The sequence below is a fragment of the Grampus griseus genome (genome assembly GCF_964374135.1).
Source record: "Grampus griseus genome assembly, chromosome: 19".
In the NCBI taxonomy this organism is placed as follows: domain Eukaryota; kingdom Metazoa; phylum Chordata; class Mammalia; order Artiodactyla; family Delphinidae; genus Grampus; species Grampus griseus.
In genome coordinates, this window is record NC_139013.1 from 47,377,561 (window position 1) to 47,400,941 (window position 23,381).

Consider the following 23,381-nt stretch of genomic DNA (forward strand, 5'->3'; position numbering starts at 1 on the left):
CTAGACAGCCCTTCATCACTGTGCCAGGGGGCCTTTTAAACAGCAAAGTCACCAACAAAAAACACAAAAATGTGAAGACAGCTTTACATGTGAGAGCTGAAAGAAGAAGTTTTGCCTTACTTGACCTCAGCTAGAAGCATGCATGTCAGTCAACTCAAATTTTTCTCTGCTCTGTGCATTTCTGTGCCTGACCCCACCAGTGCCCTGAGTATTCATTTGGAAGCTACCAATAAATTATGGCAACTGGTTGAACTTGCAGATACGAAATCTGAAAGTTATTATGATCAGCTGTGTAAATCTGGTTTTCCACGCTGCTTTATTTTTTAACTGTGCATTATACCAGTAGGCTTTCAGCATGCATTATAATCTCTTCAAATATTTTGGTAATGATTGACTTCATATACTTTGCTAAATATTCTAGTCTCACAAAAAATGACTACAGCAAAGTGGAAAAGAGCAGATAAATCATTTACTGGGTATAAACTAGAATTTTGGAAAATATCTGTGCTCTTCCCAAATCCCTCCTTTTAAAAGGCAAATACATGGTGGAAGCTGAAAATTAGCCCATGCCAAATAAGATTTGAACCATTGAAAGATTTTAACCATTCAGGATTGTCCAAAGTTGAGTTAGAATTTTGTTCTCTCTGTTGAGGCCCCAAGAAAGGAAGATAATCATGCGCTATTTCCACGCAGAGGGTGCTGATTGCCCACTGACCTCCCTTTCCTCTCTCCCTTCTTCTTTTCTTTTATTAATAGTTGTGAGGGATTCTCCGGTGGCGCAGTGGTTGAGAGTCCGCCTGCCGATGCAGGGGACACGGGTTTGTGCCCCGGTCCGGGAAGATCCCACGTGCCGCGGAGCGGCTGGGCCCGTGAGCCATGGCCGCTGAGCCTGCGCGTCCGGAGCCTGTGCTCCGCAGCGGGAGAGGCCACAACAGTGAGAGGCCCGCGTATCGCAAAAAAAAAAAAAAAAAAAAAAAAATAGTTGTGAGTGCTGCCCTTGATTGAGTGATGTGTACATTGCTATTTCTAACCAACTGCTTACAATGTTCACTGTTAAGAGGTATCTCTTTTAACTAATTTTACCTCCCCCAGGTATTGGATTAAATGATGGACAGTGGCATTCCGTCTCTTTGTCTGCCAAAAGGAGTTACCTGAGCGTGGTGGTGGATGGCCAGGTGGCTTCTGCATCTCCTTCCCTGGGGCCTGAGCAGATTTATTCAGGGGGCACCTATTATTTTGGAGGTAAGAGAAACGGTTGCTCCATATGGGCAATTGAACCATGTTCGCAGTCACTTGCCCTGTGTCTTAAAGTCATCGTGTTTTAACCAGTGTGAATATTATGGAATAATTTCTCACTTTCTTTGAACATGGAAATGTTGAGTAGATCACGATGATTAATTGTGACCTAAAATGCATTTCTTTGAGGTGGACTGACTTATGTTTATGATTTCTATAATGAGATTGCTTGCAAGTAGACCATGCTCTTCAGTTCTCACTTTCAAATGTTGTTATATTTTCCTGATGTTGAATGGCCTTACATGTTTGTCTTTTTCAGATTTTATGGGCTCATTTCATTGCACTGTTTTCCTGATCATGCCTCTTAGCTTTTCTAGAGCATTCTTTTTGCTTTTCTGCTGCTCAGTGCAGGTCAATATTATGCCAGTGGACAAAAAATCTAACTTAATTAGCCCCAGAAGCCTCTTCTCACTGCTAAGTAATAACGCACTGATATAGTTGATAAAATGAAGGCATTAGCCTTCAGCACCAGGCCATCTCTCTTAAAGAACAAAAACAAATGAAGTGTTTACTTGTCCAGTGGATGTTTGATTGAACTAAAATCTTCAAAAAGCAAACCTTGGAAGTGGAAATGAATCTTTAGCACTGGAAAATTAAAATAAGGCAATACTTAACATTAATTAGAAAGACAAAGTTGTAAAACTGTTAGTAGTAAGACTTATTTTTAATCATGACTTGAGGTGTTTCTTCTTGTTATTTTGAAATGTAATCATGACTTCTGTGTAGAAGCACTTTTGAATTTGGTTGAAAGCCCAGTCTTCATTATTCATCAATAAAATACAAATTCCTTTCTAAGAATTGACAGTAAGTACACAGACCGTAAATCATTCATCTTATATTAAGAGTGAACGAACAAACCAAAAAACCCCTACCTAATCCATTACTGTGAAAGGCAGCATAATGCCAACAATCTTAAAAGATATAATTGCTTCCTTTAGGGTGATGTGTTCATTTATAAACCAAGTGGTTTATAAAACCTTATGGAATATATGATTGATTTTATAGCAGTCCATAGGAACATGTTCGTTTAATACATGGTAGGATATACAAACAGTCCCTGACTTAGGATTTTTCAACTTTATGATGGTGCGAAGAAATACACATTCAATAGAAACCGTACTTTGAATTTTGATCTTTTCCCAGGCGAGTGACATGTGGAATAATACTCTCTCAGGATGCTGGGCAGTGGCAGGGAGCCACAGCTCCCAGTCACCCGCGCAATCCCAGGGGTAAACAACAGATACACTTAAACCATTCTGTTCTCACACAACCAATCTGTTTTCACCTTCAGTACAGTATTCAATAAATTACGTGAGGATTCAACACTTTATTATAAAGTAGGGTTTGTGTTAGGTGATTTTGCCCAGCTGTTGGCTAATGTAAGTGTCCTGAGCATGTTTAAGGTAGGCTGGGCTAAGCTATGATGTTTGGCAGGTTGGATACATTAAACACATTTTTGGCTTAGGATATTTTCAACTTACAATGGGTTTATCAAGATGTAACCGCATTGTAAGTCAAGGAAGATCTGTGTAGAACAACTTAAGAGCTTTCACTTCAAAGGAAAAGATTTAGAAGCACCAAGAGAGGTAAGAAAAAACCCAAACATTTTGTTAAATGATGCAAAAAAGATGATAAAAATAACAGACTGCATAAAAGTGTAAGTAACGAAAATAGACTCATCATTCTTAAATTATTTTAGACCCTTCATGTTCAGATTTAATGATGCCTACCTATTTTTTGTACAAAATTTTGATTGATTTTTATTCACACTGTAATATTTTATAATGAAATATATCACATGTGCACTCTGTAATTTTGCTTGTTTTTATTATGATACATATGATGTACACCATTTTAATTAAATGAACTTAATAATCTTTGAATAGTTTTAGATTTACTAGAGGGTTGCAAAGATACACTGGGAGTTGCCAAATAGCCCACACCCAGTTACTTCATATTGTTCACATCTTACATCATATATACAATTTAAAGAATACTAATTATTATTTTTAAAATACACATCTGCACATGCATTTTCCAGCTTAAGAAAGATAACATTACCAACATCCATTTGGCCCTCCATGATCCTACCTCTTCATCTCCCCAGGTAACCATCGTCTTGAATTGGGGTTTTATGCCTCCTGTCATGTTCTTTATGATTTGACATCTATGAAGGTATTCCTGAGTCCCTAAACAATATACTGTGAAAGGTTCCATAATAAAATGCCAACTTCAGGGCTTTTATTTAAATAACCAATCTTAAGTTTACTTAGGCAACATCTCTGTTTATTCAATCATCTTCTCAATTGGTAACCTTAAGTACCAGAGTATGTTTGATCTTGTCATGAGATTCTATTAATCACTAAGTATATACCTTGCAAGCCCCACGGCACCCTGACATTTCCAGGGCTGCGAGCAAGGGTCCAAAGGAAAGCAGGAGGCCTCCTGCTGCCACATTTCTCCTTCCTCCTCCCAGCCTTGTGCCTTCAGGACCTGGTAGAGGAGGTCCATCCTTCTGGAAGCCCAAGTAGGGCTTCTGGGGTGGGAATTCTGGATTCTGGGATGGGCTAGAGGGGAGCAGTTTCCAAGTGGGCACGTCACCTTCCCCTGTGAGACCCCCTGTTGCTATGGGCAGAATCATGGCTGGAGGAGGGTTAGAATAGGGTCCCCTAAAGGGCAGGACTGGCTCAGGGGCTCATGGTCTGAGTGGTACTGGCAATGGGGTGACCAATGATGCCAAAATCTTGACTCTCCATGCACCAATGCCGAAAAGAAATACGGAGGCAGGGTTTTGGAGGAACGAGAAAAAGTAGCTTTATTCTTTGCCGGGCAAAGAGAGGACACAGCAGCACCCACCCCCCGCCACTCCCTGAAAATAGGAGAGATTTTATATCCTAATGAAGGTCTTGCTTTTTTTTTTTCTTTTGCGAAATTTCAAAACAGCCACAGCTGGCGTCAGGCAACTTGGTAACTGGGGTTGGTCTTTTCTGAAATTATTGGCCGGTGACCTTCTTTCTGAAACAAAGAATGCTACAAGGGAGTGTAAGGGAAGAAGAAAGCCAGGTACAGAGTGTAATTCACACGGAGTCAGAGAGTAATCATCTTTGTGAAGGAGAAGTCCAGCTACAAGTGTTGGTTAGTAGTAACAGCTAAAGAATAACCAGGACTGCTTAACTCTTTCAGGCCTGTTTATGTTGTTTCCCAGCCTGTTCACTGTTTCCTTATTTTCCTTGTTTATCAGAAAATAGAAGTCTCATTTTTATTTAAGAGAAGTCTTATTTCTATTTTTGCCGCACCACCAGCTCTCCCGTTTTAGCACTGAAAGCCTGGAGTCCTGGGAACAGCCTCCCTGCTTCCCACCCCCAGAGCAAACTTGGCGGTTGGTCACCCTAGAAAACCTTCTCCGCCGTGTGGATGAGAGTCCCCTTTACTCCTAGGATCTGTTTTATCTAGATGGAGGGCTTTTCTTAGGTAGTTAATTTTGGGGCAGTCTGTCCCACCAGCCTGGGTTGTATTTGCTTTCCGTGTCAGTCTTGAGTGTGACTATTGAGAGAGCAGGCTGCCCGGAACTCACAGCATTCTGCATCTACTGCCGCACGCCACTCTTTGCCCATCATTGTTTACGTTTTCTCCCTCCTCAAATGTATGCCTTTCAAAAACTTACTGAGGTCAGTTTTTATCATTTATAAACTATAAAATTTAAATCTGGGTTCTCCAGATTGAGGATGGAGGAAAGTCTAACTTCTGTGTATTCCCCTATGCAATCTTTGTGCGATTGAATAACACACCGTGTAGCACAAGCTAGAGATACTAGACTGTGTGCAGAATCCTCACACTCCTGCTTGTATAAATCAGACATTATCCATCCAGTGAACTGGCTACACCACCCTGAAGTCAAACCCGACATCTTACTTCTGGTACGTGCGGTGATCATTTATCTGCCATCTCAGAGGTGCTTAACATGCTGCCTGCCTCTAGTAATGCATCCATCCATTAATTCAGCATGAAAGTATTCCCTAGATATCTTCATATTTTAGAACTTTCATCCCAAACCAGTTCAGTGCTGAATTTCTCTCTGCTGTTGCATTATATTAACCTGTGGATGTCTGTTATCCTAGGCTAATGAGACTCACCTGGGTTGAACCCTACTTTGTTCTTTAGAATCTCTTGCTTATTAAACATTGTAGCCGGGAATGTGAAGGGCCTCATAATATGACCGCTGTGCTCTCTGTAAAGTTCCATGACCTCTCCTTGTGACTGTGAGTTTGCTTAGTTTTGTTCCCTATAGAGGCATACCACACAATTTATTTTATTCTGAAATAGTTTGAAATGTGTCAGGAAACACCACCTGGAGAAAAGGAGATTAGCAGCGCTGTTTATATTCCTGGCATATTGTAGCTGCCCCCAAATATTATTGAACTGCTACCCTCTCGGGTTTTATTTTAACATTCTTAATTGGTTAATAAGTCATCTAGAAAACACATCCAGATTATGGTAACTGTATCCTATACCACAGAAGAATTTTAAGCACTGAAAGTGTGTGTAGAACCATGTACAATTAACTGATACTGAAAAAACTTTCATCCCCTTTTCTTGATATATTAAATTTAAAATTTCAGTCTCCATTGCTTAAAATATAATATTTCAATGTGCCTGATAACAGTTTTAAGTATGAATCCTGGCCTTTCCTTGCTGGGTAAAAGTATTTTGTTAGGAAAAAAAGCATTAAGGAGAAACATCCTCTGTCAAAATATTTAATTATAATGGAAATTCCCTGGTAGAAAACTAGCATGGATTGTACAAGAGTTAGGGAATTGCTGATTCATTTCTTATTCTTTGAAATTATATTAGTGGTTGACAACCATAACAGCTAAGAAAGATTAATGAAAAATACATAAGTATAATATATGTGTTCATACTCCATAAAATTGTTTATTTCACTTGGATAGAGAAACACTGAGAACATCATTAAACCCCAGACAGAAATGGTTAATATTATAGTTCTTTATTATTTAAATAATTAGAAACAGGTCTTAGATAAGTGTTAGGAAAAAAATCAATATAAATGGAACACTCCTTTATGAGGCAGAGAATAAATAAAGTCAAACAATGAAATGTTTTTGACATTAAGCCATTATGATTTATTAAAATGCATGTATATGTGGCTCTTATATGCATATGAAAAGTATTTAATTACATAAATAGTTGTAATTTTATTCCAAGTCGTCGTAACTCCTTTTCCGAATAGCCTTAAACACAAAGGTATTTCAGCATTATTGATTTATCTTTTCTTGTCTACAGTGCATGCTTTCATCCTTTATGCTCTTCTCTTTGCATCCCAAAAGACTAAGTTCCTGTGTTTGAGTTATATATAATTTAATACTGCTGAATGACATGTTCAGGATACTGGAGCTGATCTGTGTATTTCTAAAGTTGGGATCAAGTTAGTATCCTTGCACGTAATTATTATAACAGTAGTAATTTCCTATGAATCCTATGGTAATAAAGAGAAATATGTTTGTATGAATTGCTATGTGTAATTTAGATCAAATGAATGATGACTGCAGTAGGCTTTCCCCTCCATTTCAATTTAATAATCAAATGCCTATTTTAAAAATTTTTTTAGTGAAGATACTGAGTCCTGATTCATTATGATGTATCCTGATCAACTTTGTATTGTTTTGTTTTTATCAGGTTGTCCTGACAACAGCTTTGGATCCAAATGTAAAAGTCCACTTGGTGGGTTTCAGGGATGTATGAGACGCATTTCTATCAATCACAAGATGGTAGATCTGATTTCAGTTCAGCAGGAGTCCCTTGGGAACTTCAGCGACCTTCAGATAGACTCATGTGGAATCACAGACAGGTAAAGGCAATCTCACTTCTCTATTTTGACCTGTCCGTTTTCAAACTTTTGGCAGCAGATTGAAATTTGTATGTAAAACAGACATTTTTCTCTCCTTTTTCTTACCGTCATCTGTTCCACAGGAAAGAGATAATATTCACATTAGAAATAAGAAATATTCTTTTATACTTCGTATTTCCAGTGATAAAATTTAGCTGGAGGACATGTGACCATGTTATTTATATGTACAAACAGCTACCAGTTCACAAAAGGTGATGTTGATGCTGCTATAATTTTAGAGGGGTATAAATGTATCAAAAATATATCATTAAACGCAATAGCTTAGGAAACCCTAACAGTAATCTAGACCATCAGGTACCAGTAAATCAGAGACCTATGTGGTCAGTTATCACACTGGCTTTTGCTTCCATGACAGCTGAATAATATTTCAGAGGCATAGGAATTTAACTGGTTGCTATGGTCCTGATGTGTACCTTGAAGAACCCATTACTATCTTCTCTGCAGGGAAAATGAAGAGGAAACTCCCTGTGAAAAAGTTTGGAGCCGTAGTGTTGATAAAGGTGTGAGGACGATCCAGTAGCTTCAATAGGAACTCCAGTACAGGGCATGCTAGTGCAAGCTTTGGGCGTTCATTGCAGAGGACAAGTAACTTTTAATATAATAATTGATAGTTAATAATTTTAAAGTATTTTTAGGCATGGGCAACTATAGCCAAATAATCTTGCCAGTCATCAAGGCAGTTATTTTTAATTATTGAGTTCAGTGGAATGTCATAGCCTTTCCAGATTAAAAAAAATTAAGCAATGTGACAAACTTAACCCCAACCGTGTAGTAGTGTTCAATATATATTTTGAGCAAACACGTAAATTCTGAGGTTTTTTAACTTTTTTTTTTTCATTTTTGGCCGCGTGGGGTCTTCATTGATGCGCGCGGGCTTTCTCTAGTTGCGGTGATGAATGGGGGCTACTCTTCATTGCGGTGTGTGGGCTTCTCATTGCAGTAACTTCTTTTGTTGCGGAGCACGGGCTCTAGGTGCGTAGGCTTCAGTAGTTGCAGCATGCGGGCTCAGTAGCTGAGGCTCGCGGGCTCTAGAGCGCAGGCTCAGTAGCTGTGGCGCACAGGCTTAGTTGCTCCGTGGCATGTGGGATCTTCCCAGACCAGGGCTCGAACCCATGTCCCCTGCATTGGCAGGCAGATTCTTAACCACTGCGCCACCAGGGAAGTCCCAAATTCTGAGTTTTAAAAATAACTTTTTATTTGTATGAAACATTTTATCAACATAAACACACATCTATTATATCTGAAGACCGTTTATCAATGTCTGTTGATCCTGTTTTGAACACTAGTAGATATTATTCTATGTGTAGAAAAAAATAATTATAATCTTATTTAGCAATGGATTAGAAGGCCATCATTTCCTATCTATGAATATGTGTTTATTTAACTCAATTTGTAGAGAAAATAATACTTTCTATAATGAAAGATGATAAAGGGAGAATTGAGACGATAAACCTCAATTGGCTTGATTTGGGGAATAAATGACAGTGACCATCTCCGTAATGACAGCCACGCCAGCTCAGGAACATTAATCCTGATTTTGAGGAAGCCCTGTAGCAAGGCTCCCTGGGCCAGCTCTCTTGAGGTGGGTCTCACTCACAGAAGCAGGGAGCCCTCACCCTCAATGGGTGGGGAGGTTCGGTCATCCACACTGTGAGTGATGGTCATTTTGACCGTCTCAGATCGCAGAACGTTCTTTTGGTACAGGTAGACCCACACCTCTCCAACATGGGTTTCTCTGAAGCTGCCATTTGCACAAGGAATCCATCTTGCCTGCTTTCCGGAGGTGCACGCTTGTAAAACAGAGCATGAGACAGCACAGTAGGAGAATTATGGTTTCGGTACCACACCTTAAAAACGCTTTTCAGAAGTAGCAAATTATGGATAGATCTTGACTATACATTTTTTTAAAGAAAATTTTAGGCTAATGGTAACCCTGGAAATCTTAAAAATAACAGCAAAAACCAACGTACCTTTTATATTTGTATACCTTTTAAACTTCCAAAAGTATCTCTAAGTTCATTCCATTCTCTTATATTCAGAAGAAAATATGTATCCACCTGTCTTGGTCGTATATGCTATACCTGTTGACATAGCTTCCAAAGCATTATTAAATAGAGACTTAAAAGAAACCCTGTTTAGTAGGTTGTATTCTAACTTAACATGAATTAGTATTTAGGTTTGTGTGTGTGTGTGAGTGACTTATGTAGGGTGATGTGAGTGAGTGAAGGGCCTGGGAATGTGTCTGAATGACGTTACAAGTGTGTGTGTAGGGATGGTGTGGCTGTGTGTGAGCGTGTGCATGTGTGAGGGTACACATGCATGGGTTAATGCTTGAAGACTTGTGTCATTGTGTGTGTCATGACTTGTATGAGTATGTAGGGCAATTTTGGATATGTGCGTGAGCTTATGCATTGTGTGAGAGACTTATGCAATGACTCTGTTCTAAAATTTATTTTAAATAAATAAATTAATATGTATTTAAATTAATCTTCACAAAAACCCTTAGAACCTGTTCTTAGAGTGTTTGTTTCTTGTAAACATGGAAATAGATGCACAGAGCGGTTAAGTAAGTTGGCTAAGAGGACATGGCTAAAGGCAGAGCCCAGCGTTGGATCTAAGCCCCCTGGTTCCAGGAAGTCCCCCTGCGTGCTACCTGCCATGTTGTACCGCTTCCCTGGGTGCACATCAACATGTATTGCGGTTCATGCTTAATCTATGTAGATTAAACACAGAATCTATGGCTTAATAAATTGCAATTGAAACCAGGAGGAACATTAAAAATATATTTAAAAATCTGACAGACGGAATTCCCTGGTGGTCCAGTGGTTAGGACTCCGTGCTTTCACTGCCGAAGGGCCGGGTTCAGTCCTTTTTTGGGGAACTAAGATCCTGCAAGCCATGAGGCACAGCCAAAAAAAAACCATCTGACAGAATCTTAAACAATGTAGTTCTCTTTTTACTGTAACTAACTTTAAGTTGGATCAAACCTACACATAAAGGTGTACATAAATTTACATATGTGCTCACACTCACACCCACACAGTCATTTACACACATTCTTTATGTGTAAACTAATGTCATTGTACAAATCTCCCACACACATCTATACATGCATATACTCACATATCTCAAAGCTACTTGTCACACACAGTCTACACACAGACACACACACACACCTCCTCACTCATTCATCCATACACAAGCACACTCACACACCTACTCTCATAGACCCATAGCATCTTTACACATGCACCTGCACACTCATAAGATCATTCCTATACTCTTTACACACTCACACCTTTCTTACTCACAGACACAGACACACACACACACACACACACACTCATCTAGAAGCCCTCCCCTTGTCCTCTGTGGACCTGCAAGGAAATCTGGGTGGGGGCTGACTGAGGCTGATGGCCATCAGTCCCTCCATGGAGGTGAGGATAGAACTGCAAAGGGAGCTGTCCTCTATGTCCCCATGTCTTGGGGCAGAAATCCAAGTGGGAGTGGGGTAGGGGTGACAGTTGTTAAGGGCATAAATATTTATTAAGTTGCTTGGACGTAAATCACTTATTAAGCAATAGTATTAAGGAAATCTTTTGATATCAACTTTTTAAGAATATCAACTGGGGCTTCCCTGGTGGCGCAGTGGTTAAGAATCCACCTGCCTATGCAGGGGACATGGGTTCAAGCCCTGGTCCAGGAAGATCCCACATGCCATGGAGCAACTAAGCCCGTGCACCACCACTACTGAGCCTGCGCTCTAGAGCCTGTAGGCCACAACTACTGATCCCACATGCCACAACTACGGAAGGCTGTGTGCCTAGAGCCCGTGCTCCGTAACAAGAGAAGCCTGCGCCCTGCAACGAAGAGTAGCCCCCACTCACCGCAACTAGAGAAAACCCGCACACAGCAACAAAGACCCAACACAGCCATAAATAAATAAAATCATACACGCCACTTCAGTTTGGGGCATGTTGATATATTCATTTATTTATGTTCTACTTTGTGTTGAAATGACTCTCAGGGAGAAAAGTATAAAAGATAATTGTTTAAAACCTTTAGTGAGAATCAGTACTTCACTATACAATGTAATTTGCCATAGGTTACTAGTAGTCAAATAGAACTACTATATGATGAATTTAAATAAAATCCACAATCCAGTCTTTCACATTGTAATTAAAAAATATGAAAAGTCAAGTCTAACAGGAATCTAGGAAAATGGACACAGTATCTTTTGCAGCAGATCAGATAGAAACAGTACATGTATCCCAATAGATTCATTCTTTAGAATTTTAGGTGTAGTCACTTATATCTGCCCCCTTTTAAAACATTGTTCAAGGTCTGTTAAAGAATAGCCTTCTCTGTCCTTTTCTTTTCTGATTACCAATTAGAATTGTTTTAATTTTATTTTTAAAATTCCCTCTTTCTTCTAGATTGTTATTGATTTGAAATGCTTAAAAAATTAAATACCTGTTTAAATATTCTTTGAATATATTCCTGTGAATCTATAAAAATGCTAAAATACATATAAATTTAATTGGCATGGAGAGATGCCCATTATTTATTTTTGAATCCTTAAAAAGGTTGTAAAGTAGCATGTACTTTATGATTACATTTATGAACATAATACATTATACACACACACATATGTGTTCATAGTGGTAATTTTTATATATTGAAATTACAAATTATATTTCTTCTCTGTTGTTTCCTATATTGTTTGATTTCTGTACAGTGCATATCTATTTTTTATAATCAGGAAAAGCAGTAACATTATTTTCAGTTAAAATTGGGAAAATCCTAAAAGCAAAACATGAAGTTCCCAGTCTTAGTTTTAAAAAAGGAGGTGGCAGAAACTTCATCAAGAATATATTCTTGACAGGTTTTGTAATTTATTTATTTTTTTATTCTGGGGTGAATGAGAGCATTGGTCTCAATATAACTTTTAATTTAAATTCTAAAAAGCATCAGTTATTTGATCAGGGCTATTTGAGTTGATACCAGAAGCTCTTCAACTTTTTTGTCCAGGGTACCTTAATGTATTTCAGTAATTTTTTCACAGTGTCCTAAGCCAAAAGATATAACTAACATTTTCATTTAAACAGTGGCTGAGTTCCAGGCAACTTTACAAGTGTTTATGTCCTAACAATTTATTTATTTATTTATTTATTTTAATTAGTTAATTTATTTATTTTTGGATCTTCGTTGCTGTGCGTGGGCTTTCTGTAGTTGAGGTGCGCAGGCTTCTCATTGTGGTGGCTTCTCTTGTTCCAGAGCACAGGCTCTCTGTGTGTGGGCTTCAGTAGTTGTGGCTTGTGGGGTCTAGAGCGCAGGCTCAGTAGTTGTGGCGCACGGGCTTAGTTGCTCTGCAGCATGTAGGATCTTCCTGGACCAGGGCTTGAACCCGTGTCCCCTGCCTTGGCAGGTGGATTCTCAACCACTGTGCCACCAGGGAAGCCCTGTCCTAACAATTTAGAAACCTTTTAAAAAGTAATTTATACGTATATTACTTTTATATATTTTTAAAATTATATATATAAAATTTGAAAAATATTTTAAGTTTATTTTTAATGTAGTGTACAACCTTTCAAAGCTTGGGATCAGATCAGACACTGCTACCCTTACTTTTGTTCAACTTGATTTCACATGGTGTTACTTTTTAACAACTACTAAGACTCCAGCTTCTCAAAGATAGGACATGATTAAGTGGAATGTATTACTATTTAATGTTAAAATTTAACTACCTCAAGCCAATAAGTTGCGCAATGCTGGACAGATGTCGAGTATGCCTGTATTTCTCTTAAAAATTTAAAATATCCTGGGAGCCCCTGTGATTTTGATTCAGCATCCTAATGCACCCTGACCCACTGCTTGGAGTTTGTGCATCTATACTGTACATCTTCAACATTCCTGGATGTATACACCAAGTGAATAGAGATGTCCCTCCCTCCCACTTCCTTCTTTCCTTCTCTCTTCTTTATTCCCTCTTCCTTTAAATAGTCAGTGTAGTAAATCAGTATGATTAAATATTGTTATTTTATGTAAACTATTGATGTTTCTGGCAACATATTGAATTAGTGTTATGTCACTAGGGAAAAGAAAGGGCTATGATATAGTACGACATGTTGAAAATTAAGCAGTCACAGCTACCTGAGAATTGGTTGAAACCTGATGAATTTATTGATCTAAGGTTTAGTTTTGTGATTAAGGTACCATAACGACAAATGGAATGACCATTAGTCACACTGTATTTACTCTTTAGGTTACTGTTGACATTCTTCTTTCACATGATCATGTATACATTGGCAGTATTTTGTGATTTCTCAAAATGAATAGTAGTAATTGTATCTGCACCTTCTTTTAGGTGTTTGCCCAACTATTGCGAACACGGTGGTCAATGTTCCCAGACCTGGGACACCTTTCACTGCAACTGTACAAACACTGGATACAGGGGAGCAACTTGCCACAACTGTAAGCCACACACACCTGTGGTTCTTTCCTCTGTCCTGATTCCCTTATTTATTTCCCTTTTTTGTTGTTGTTGTGTGTATATATGTCCATGTGTGTACAACCCTGGATCTTATTAGCATTCAGTTGATTTCTAGTTTATTTTTAGTCCACACTTTTCATAAAGTAGTCAAGGTAGCTTACAGAAGCACATAAAATAAAGCAAGACAGAAAAGAGTAAGAGAGCTGGTAAGGGGAAAACACGTGTAGAAAGCAAAGGTAGCTAAGGATAAGCATAAAATACAGTGCAGAATAGGTGATCCTTCAATTCTCTTGCAACTCCACTAATAAGGAAGATGAGAATAAGGATGGTAGAAATGGAATTAATCATAATAGTTAATTTTATTGAGTATTTTCTGAATGCCAGGTACTGCTCTAGTATTTTGCATGTCCCAACTTCTTTAATTCTGCTGACCACCTTAGTAGGTGGGTGTAGTCATTGTTATTATCCCTAGTTTACTAGGTTACAGGGAGAGATTAATCACCATGCCCAGAAGCTCCTGGAATAGTTGAGGCACAGTGAGAATGTGAACCCTTGCAATTATGCTCCAGAGGCTGGGACCACAACCAAATACTCTTTTCCTGTGTTAGAAGCCGTTCATTTTTTTCCTGGTGAAAAGTTTTGCATGTGTCATAAGACTCATGTCATTCTCTTGTCTACTTGTTCAGGATGTGGGATAGGAAGACCCAAATGCCCATTTTTTCCTTCCCATTTTTTCATATTGTTGCTGACATTGCTGAGCAGCTTAACTCTCAGTACTATTGTCCCGTAGCCATGACTTCAGGCAAGGGCGCTAGGTGCAGTCCCACTCTCGTCTCTTCACTGTGCACTGCTTTGTACTCCTGCTGGAGTTGAGATTGGAATCCTGGGCTCCCACCCCTGGAGGCTCCACAAGGGACTCTCAGAAGTCCTGACTCAGGGCTAGAAAGGGCGTGAGCAGGGGCCGCGGGACCTTCTGGCCTCACCCTCGTGCCTTCACCACTGCAGCCAGTCTTTCCTGGGGCATCAGCTTGTGTGGGTTGGAGTGCCTCTTAAGAACAGGAAGAACGCGTGCTGTCACTCAAGCCAGGGCCAAGTCACTTGTCCCAAGTCACCAGCAGCAAAGAGACGGTGTATTTTAATTCTTCATATCCGGTATCATCCCAATTATAGTAACTAACTCAAAACAGAAAGCTAATAGAATGTGTTTTAATTGACTATTTGTTTATTTTCAACTGTTATCAATGACTAAATACAAATATAAACACAAACATCTCTGAGCCAAAAAAATCAGATGGTGAATAAATAACGTATTTTCATCTGTGGCCCACAATTTGATCCAATCATTGAGTTAATTTATTAGGTTCTTGAGCAGGTAGTCTAAAGGGAGCCGAAGGGTTTTGCCAATGACCATTCTGGGAAATGGGGCCAGGATGACAAACCCAATTATAATGAAGCCATCAGTATCGTTAGCCTGAGTTGAGGGAGGGTGAGTGATGGGGGTCTTTTAAAAGGTTTTACTAGAAAGTAATATGTTAAACAGTCATGTTATAAAAAGCCAAGTAATACACATAAAGCAAAAGTACTCCCAAGTACCCTCGTGCAATTGTGTGTCCTTTCTAATACCAGCCCTCTCTGCAAAGTTATGTTTATATCCCAGCCTCTTTCAAAGAATTCATCAACGCATGTGTGCGTGTATAGTAATATATAAATGAACCATTTTCATATGTCCACTTCACTGCACAAAATACAAATGTGACTAGAAACCAATCCATCTTATATTTCTGTCTGTGTAATATACAATAGCAATAAAATAAAACCAAGAAACCGTGGAGGAGTAGAGAAGTTAATATGTATGATTATCTGAAATCTCTGTAACATTGAGAAAATTAGTTACATTATTTCATATGATCTAAAAACTCATTAACATAATTTTGAAAATTTAGAATAGATCAAGGAATGATATTCAGGGGATGGTTTATTTCTCATTTCACAAAATTAAAAGCTTGATGGAAATCACCATTACCTTTGGCCAAGTGTTCAATGAGATGAGTGCATCATATACGGTTGTTAATCTCAAACCTTGTACATGGCAAATATATAATTGTGTAATTAAAAACATCCAATTATGGATCAAAACACACTGAGACCACCTGAGGGCATATATTTTATATTTCTTCTGCTTTGAATTTTAATTATCTTAAATTCTTATTACAGAGCATTAGAGAAAGTTTCTTATGTAAATTACTTTTAAAATTATTCATGAGAAGCTTTGTAAATCCTATTTGTTTTATGGAAAAAAGGATTTTACCTATAGATAATTTTATGTGAGAAAGGAGACTAGTTAACGCATTATTTAAAACTTTTCTATTGCATAATTTTTGAATAACAGCAGATTATTTAAGGAGATTACACTATTGTGCTTCACATGTTAGGTTATTACAAGGTGATACTAGAATTAGAAATTCCAAAATGGTTGTCAAAAGATCCATTTGGATGCATGTCCAAATGGAAATCACATTATACTTATAAGGATCTTAACATTTAAAACACCTACCATCTCCTTTGTTGTTTTACCTAATGTAAAAATGAACTAAATTTTTATTCTCATATTCCTTTAATCATAAAAAGAAATGCCATAAAATACAATCTCGTTCTTCCTTTTTTCTATCTAACCTTCTTTCAGCCATAATAATTTAAAAAATGAGTTTTGTTTTAAAGTGTGTGTTACCTTTTCTCCTGGTCAGTAATGTACATACAAATTTCAAGACTTGGAGTATTCTGTGTCCAAATTAAAATTAAAGAAATTAATTTTATACTATTTCACTTATGATGCTACTTTTTCTTTTTTTTTTTTACAGCTATCTATGAGCAATCATGTGAAGCCTATAAGCATAGAGGAAATACTTCAGGATTTTACTATATAGATGCAGATGGAAGTGGTCCCCTGGAACCATTTCTTCTATATTGCAATATGACTGGTGAGTTAATCAATTTTCATTTAATAGTTAAATTTTAAACACACAAAATTAAAATGAAACAAGTAAGAGGTTGACATAATTTGCAACTTGATTAAAATATATATTGTTCAGTAGAAGAACTTAAAGTAAATCTTTAAAAAATAGTTTAATGGTGGTGATTTCAAATGTCATTATTTTCTATGCATGTGGTATCTGTGTAGAACACCTAATAATAAATGTATCTTATTAAGTCCCAAAACAAAAAGGATAGACTTTATTCCTCTTAGAAGATTGATACACACCATATGATTTCACTTATAAGTAGAATCTAGAAAACAAAACAAATGAACAAACATAACAAAAGAGAAACAGACTCACAGATACAGAGAACAAACAGGTGGTAGCCCAAGGGGAGGGGAGTAGGGGGATGAAAAGAAAAAAAAAATGTAACAACTGTGGTAATGAATGCTAATTAGCTTGTTTATGGTGAGCATTTCACAATGTATATTCATATGAAACCATCACATTACATACCATAAATATATACAATTTTTGCCAACATAAAGTGGAAAAATATTTTAAATAATAATAATAAAAGAAAAAAGATTGATACACATGAAAGCTTTGAAAATATTTACTTTTTAAATTTGGGCATAAATGAATTTTATTCTTGAATTCTTTACTTACATAAACTTAAAGAGGAATTAATAGTCTTGGAATATGTGTTTGATTAAATTCAACATCCATTCATGATAAAGAGAAAATGAAAGCTCAGTAAATTACCAATAGAAGAAAATTTACTTAATTTGTTAAAGAGGACCCATAAAAAAACCTACAGCACATATCACAGTTTATTGTGAAATATTGAAAACTTTACCCCTGTTACCAACATTAACACAAAGGTGCCTGCTATTATCATTCTGTTCACCATTGTTTTGGAGGTCCTAGCCAGTGCAATAAAGCAAGAGAAAGAAATGAAAGATACATGTACCGGAAAGGAAGAACTATGACTCTCATTATTTGTAGATGGCCAGGTTATGTATTGAGAGTATTCTCAACAATCTACAGACTAACTATTAAAAGTTAGGATGATCACTAGATATCAAGTTAATGTAAAAATTAATTTCATTTTTGTATACCAGCAATTAAAATGAAATTTTAGAAGATTCTATTTTCAGTAGCATCAGAAACCTCAAATACATGGTAATAAATCTTAAAAAAGATGTGTACAACTTTTATACAGATAAGTGTAAAATACTCCTGAGATAAATTAAATCCTAAATAAGTGGAGAAATATGAAAGTTTCCTTGATTGGAAAACTCAATACGGTGGTATAAACGTCAGTTCTTCCCAACTAGGTATTGATTCAGTGCAAACCTTAATTAAAATTTCAGCAGTGTGTTTGTTCGTTGGTGTAATTATTTCGTGAAAATTGGCAAGCAGATTCTACAATTTATCAGTAAATTTAAAGGGACAAGAAGAACCAAATCAGTCTTAAAGAGTAAAGTTGGAGGACTCAACTCTACGAGATATAATATAGACATTATTTTGATAGGCTAAGTAAAACAGCATGTAATTGACACAAGGATAAACAAATAGACCAATGAAGCAACATAGAGAATCTATAAACAGACTCCCTCATATATGGATAGTTGATTCATTGCAAAGGTGGCTCTGATGAACAGTGAAGGAAAGACGGTCTTTTCAACAAGTGGTGCTGGGGAAAATTGTCTGTAAATATTGTGAAAAAGACTGTTGATCCCTTCACCGTCAAACACAAATAGATTCTAGATGAATCATGCAGTCCAGTGTAGTGGCCACTAGCAACAAATGCCTATTTAGATTCACATTTAATTAAAATTAATATAACTAAATGACTTGAAACAAATTTTACAAGTTTAAGTTAATTCATTAAAATAAGATTAAATTAAAAGCCAATTCCTCAGTCTCACTAGCCACATTTTAACTACTCCATAGCCATCTAGTCCATCATTGGAAAAAGTTTACATTGGATAGTGCTGTGTCAGGAAGTCAGCATTTCATGGAGCAAAATAAGCAGAAAAAAGGAAATATGAAGTTGAAGCAGGAGGCTTGGCAGAGGAGGATTTACTACTTAAAATCTGGCAGTGAATATCTAGGGAGAGAGCCTTCCGGGCAGGGGAAATAGGAAGTGCTAAGTCCTGAGAGAGGTGATCTCACCAGGTGTGTTCAGAAAACAGCAGCAGATAAAGTGTGACTGGAGTACGGTGAGTAATCTGGGAGCAGTAGGAGAGCAAGAGGGAATCAAGTGGGCGGGGGCAGGAGAGGAAGAGTCATGGGTCCTTACAACGTGTAAGGTCTCTGCCTTTTACCCTGAATGAGCTGAGAAGACATTGGAGAGTTTTAAGCAATGGTAGATGCAATCTGACTTCCTTTAATAAAATCATGATTGCTCCTGTGTTGGGAAATGCCTGTCTAGGAGCAGGGGTAGAAAGGAGTTAGAAAATGTGTGTGTGTGTGTGTGTGTGTGTGTGTGTGTGCGCCAAATACGTACATACATGTAGATAAGATGTATATGTATAATAGGAGTTTGGAAGTCTGTTTGGAGACCAAGTTCAAGTAACGCAAGAATCCAGGCAAGAGCTGGAGATGGTGGGTTGTACTGGATGATACAATGTAGATGGTGGACAGAGATTAAATTTTCTCATTGAATATGTGTGAGGAATGAGAAAACAAAAGGAACCAAAAAACTAACACCACATTTTTGGCTTGGGAAAATGGGAGTGATTAAGTTGCCATTATTTGAGATGTGGTCAGAGAAGGTTTGAAGGGAAAGATAACGAGCTGAGTTTTACACATTTTGAGTTTGAGATGTCTGTTACACATTCAGATGTGGAACTGAGAAGCCAGTTGAATATGGGAGCAACAGTTCCTTTGTATTAATGTGTAATTCTGAAAACTGCAGGGTAGTGGTAAAACCTTGGCCACACATATTCGGGAAAATTACTATAGAATGTGTCTTAGAGATTTTTCATATAACACAACCAGGTGGCTTCTGTTTGCTGTCACCATCGTTGAGGACGCTACCTGTCTTAGTCTGTTTGGTGTTGTAGCAGAATGCCACAGACTGGGTAGCTTATAAACAATAGTAATATTTCTCACAGTTTTAGACGATGGGAAGTCCTAGGTCATGGTGCCAGCATTGTCAGGTAAGGGCTGCCTTCCAGATTTCAGACTTCTTGTATCCTCACATGATAGAAGGAGCTCTGTGGGGTCTCTTTTATAAGAGCACTAATTCCATTCATGAGGGCTCCTCCCTCTTGACCTCATGACCTCCCAGAGGTGCCACCTACTAAAACCATTACCTTTGGGGGTTAGTGATTCAACATATGAATTTTAGTGGGGGACACAAACATTCAGACCATAGCACCGCTCCAAATGCCAAAGCAACCTGAGACAGCTGATGACTCTTACATGTTTATCTCCTCAATGAAATTCCCCAGTCGGCACAGCACCGACTTCCAGGTAGTGCCCTGAGGCAGGAGGGTTGGGGTGAGACGATAAAATCAGTGTTTTTAAAAATCTTCCCATTTGATGCTTTTGTGCACCCAGGTTTGGGAGTAGCTGTTTTCGACCTGTGGTTCTCAACCTTTAGAGAACACCCCGCTCTATTATGTGAGAATTGAACATAATAAATGTGAGAAGACTTCACAAAGAGGAAAATTTTGCAAATGAAAGATATGAACTTAAGTGTCAAATAACTTTCTGATTTTTTCTGTTTGTGTTGTGAGCGAGATTTAACAGTCTATCACTGCATCCCTGTGAATCCTGCATTCCCACAAGAGCACCCTGAACTATTCATATGCACGTGCTTTATGAAGTTTTGATTCTGCAATTCAGATGCCTCTAAGTATCTGTAATCTTTAAAGCTTTAAGTAATATCACACACACACACACACACACACACACACACACACACACACACACATACACACACACACACAGAGTTCTCATTATCTGTGATAGTAATGTTCTGTAAAGTAACCACAGACACTTGAATTAGTGAATACTGAACCATTGCTCCCAGGGAATTACAGTAAGATCAGGTTCCTGCATGTCTCTGGTCATAGTATTCTCATCAACTGATCAATATGTAACCTTGTTTTACTAGTGTTTCAGACTAAAGACACCTTATTTAACACATACTGTTGATTCATTAACATTGAACTCACAACCAATAGCACCAGAACTCTTACCTGAAGGAAGCTTTTCTATCACATGTGTTCTCAGAAGGCACATCACAGCCTTCTTGTGCTTGGGAACCCTGGACAGCTCTTCAGCTCTATGCTTGGAGGCCACTTTAAATAGTGAAATCACCAAGCACAAAGACCATGGCACAAATAGGATACGTGTTTACAGTATGAGAGCTGAAGCAAGGAGTCAGAGTGCGGCTCTGTTCAACTTCAGCTGGGCAGCTGCAATTCATATTGGGCAACTCGGTTTTTTTGCTTTGTGTCTACAGACATACAAGAGCACCTCAAGAACTGATTTTGGGATTCATATAAATTTTAGTGAGTAGGCAGATTCACAAATGATGAGAATCTGCAGATAACGAGGATGGACTGTACACACACACATGCCTACATTATGTTTATTATGCATAATAATTCAGTGATTTATAGGCCATGTACATTTTTCATGACCATCTAAATGGTAGGGAAATTATTAATTTCATTTTATTGAATGAATTATTTCATTTCTATTAAATCAACATTTACCTTGTCATATTACTAATATGCCTATTTTAGTTACCTGAGTCTCACACCTCAACCCTGCAATTCGAAGAAGTGGATTTATGTATATATACACACACAGAGGTTAAAGGTGCTTTAGCAAAATTATCAAAAAGTATTGATGAAAAAGAGGACATTCACAAAACTTAAAGCCATTTGAAGAGCAAGCAGTGGACAGAGACACAGATAATCCAGTTAGGAAACAGGGAAGTATCTTCAGAAGTTCCGGAATATTGAAACATATTCAAACAAAAGTGACAGTCCCAGAGTGTAACAACCCAGTGAAAAATGCACATTACAGCTTGAAACTTTGCTTACTGATGTGGTTTTGCAAATGCGGAAACCAAGACTCAAGGAGGTTGACCGAGGCAGACTAAGGAATATCATTAGGGATAGATCAAGACATCAAACCTTGGTCCCGTCTCCTAGCCTGAAAATGTTTCCACTAGAAAAGGCTACATTCTACCAATGTCTCATTGCTTGTAGCCAATAACATATCCTCAAGGTACAGAAATCAGGTATACCAATTATGAAGGCAAGACAAAATGCTGAATTGGCAGCTTGCAAATGTGTAACTGAAAAAAAAAGTTCTTAGTCTAGAATTACTGTCCAACAGATGATTCCACATGGATTTAAATATCTTTAAGCATTACAAGCTAAAAGATACAATGAAAATCCCTTTTGAATGGATAATTTCCTAAAATATGTTAAAAACTGAAAATTCTTTCTAAGCAGAATATTCTAAATATAATTTAAAAATAATTAGGATAATATGAATCCCAGTGGTCGTCTCTGTTGAAATGTATAGGGCTTTTTTGTTCTTCTTGTAGGCTAAAGCCATTGCTTTCTCTGTAAAGAAATAGTTTTATGTTCAAGAAATGTCTCAGCATCAAATATTGTACTGTAAGGACAGTTGTTTCAGCGCAGAGAAATTGTTGAGAGGTATAGCTGTGGCTTTTTAACTTTTGTGAAAATAATAATTCTATGGGTTTTTTTAAAAAATATCATTCCTTATTTTTTATTAATTTATTTATTTTTGCTGTGTTGGGTCTTCGTTTCTGTGCGAGGGCTTTTTCTAGTTGTGGCAAGCGGGAGCCACTCTTCATCGCGGTGCACGGGCCTCTCACTATAGCGGCCCCTCCTGTTGTGGAGCACAGGCTCCAGACACACAGGCTCAGCAATTGTGGCTCACGGGCCTAGCCGCTCCGCGGCATGCGGGATCCTCCCAGACCAGGGCTCGAACCCGTGTCCCCTGCATTAGCAGGCAGACTCCCAACCACTGCGCCACCAGGGAAGCCCTAATTCTATGGTTTAAAGTCACCTTTCCCCAGTGCCCCACTACCAAGACTCCTGGATTTAGTTTCATTGACTCAGTAAGTTTAGAGACCAAGGTCTACTCTATTAAATCCAAGCTCCCCATGTGATTCTGAGATAGGGGCCCCTGAGACCCTTTCATGAGAAGTCTGGAGAGTGTTAAGACTTCCCTGGTGGTGCAGTGGTTAAGAAGCTGCCTGCCAGTGGAGGGGATACGGGTTGGAGCCCTGTTCTGGGAAGATCCCACATGCCTCAGAGCAACTAAGCCCGGGCGCCGCAGCTACTGAGCCTGTGCTCTACAGCCCGCGAGCCACAACTACTGAGCCCGTGCGCCTAGAGCCCATGCTCCACAACAAGAGAGGCCACCGCAACGAGAAGCCTGCACGCCGCAACAAAGAGTAGCCCCCACTCGCTGCAACTAGAGAAAAGCCCGCGTGCAGCAACAAAGACCCCACGCATCCAAAAGTAAATAAATACATTTATTAAAAAAAAAAAAAAGACATAATAGCAAAACTATCTTTACTTTAGGGATTTCAATAGTAAAGACCTTCTTAATAGCTATGAGAGTTAATAACTCACTATCGTTATTCAAATGCAGCCTTGTTTACATCAAGTTTTGCTCC

The 23,381-nt window shown here is 38.2% G+C and overlaps 1 protein-coding gene across 6 annotated transcripts in view; it reads left to right on the forward strand.

Moving 5' to 3' along the window:
* CNTNAP4 (contactin associated protein family member 4) overlaps positions 1-23,381 on the forward strand; it is a gene marked incomplete at both ends in the record, with an annotated part of 261,492 nt that overhangs the window by 177,322 nt on the left and 60,789 nt on the right. For 5 of the 6 annotated variants that reach the window (XM_082677167.1, XM_082677170.1, XM_082677172.1 and 2 more), the window contains 4 exons: positions 1,093-1,242; positions 6,991-7,162; positions 13,590-13,696; positions 16,574-16,693. In XM_082677167.1, the coding sequence (XP_082533293.1) occupies positions 1,093-1,242; positions 6,991-7,162; positions 13,590-13,696; positions 16,574-16,693 (549 nt within the window). The remainder of the gene's footprint in view (positions 1-1,092; positions 1,243-6,990; positions 7,163-13,589; positions 13,697-16,573; positions 16,694-23,381) is intronic. The other variant, XM_082677171.1, reaches the window with a different exon arrangement.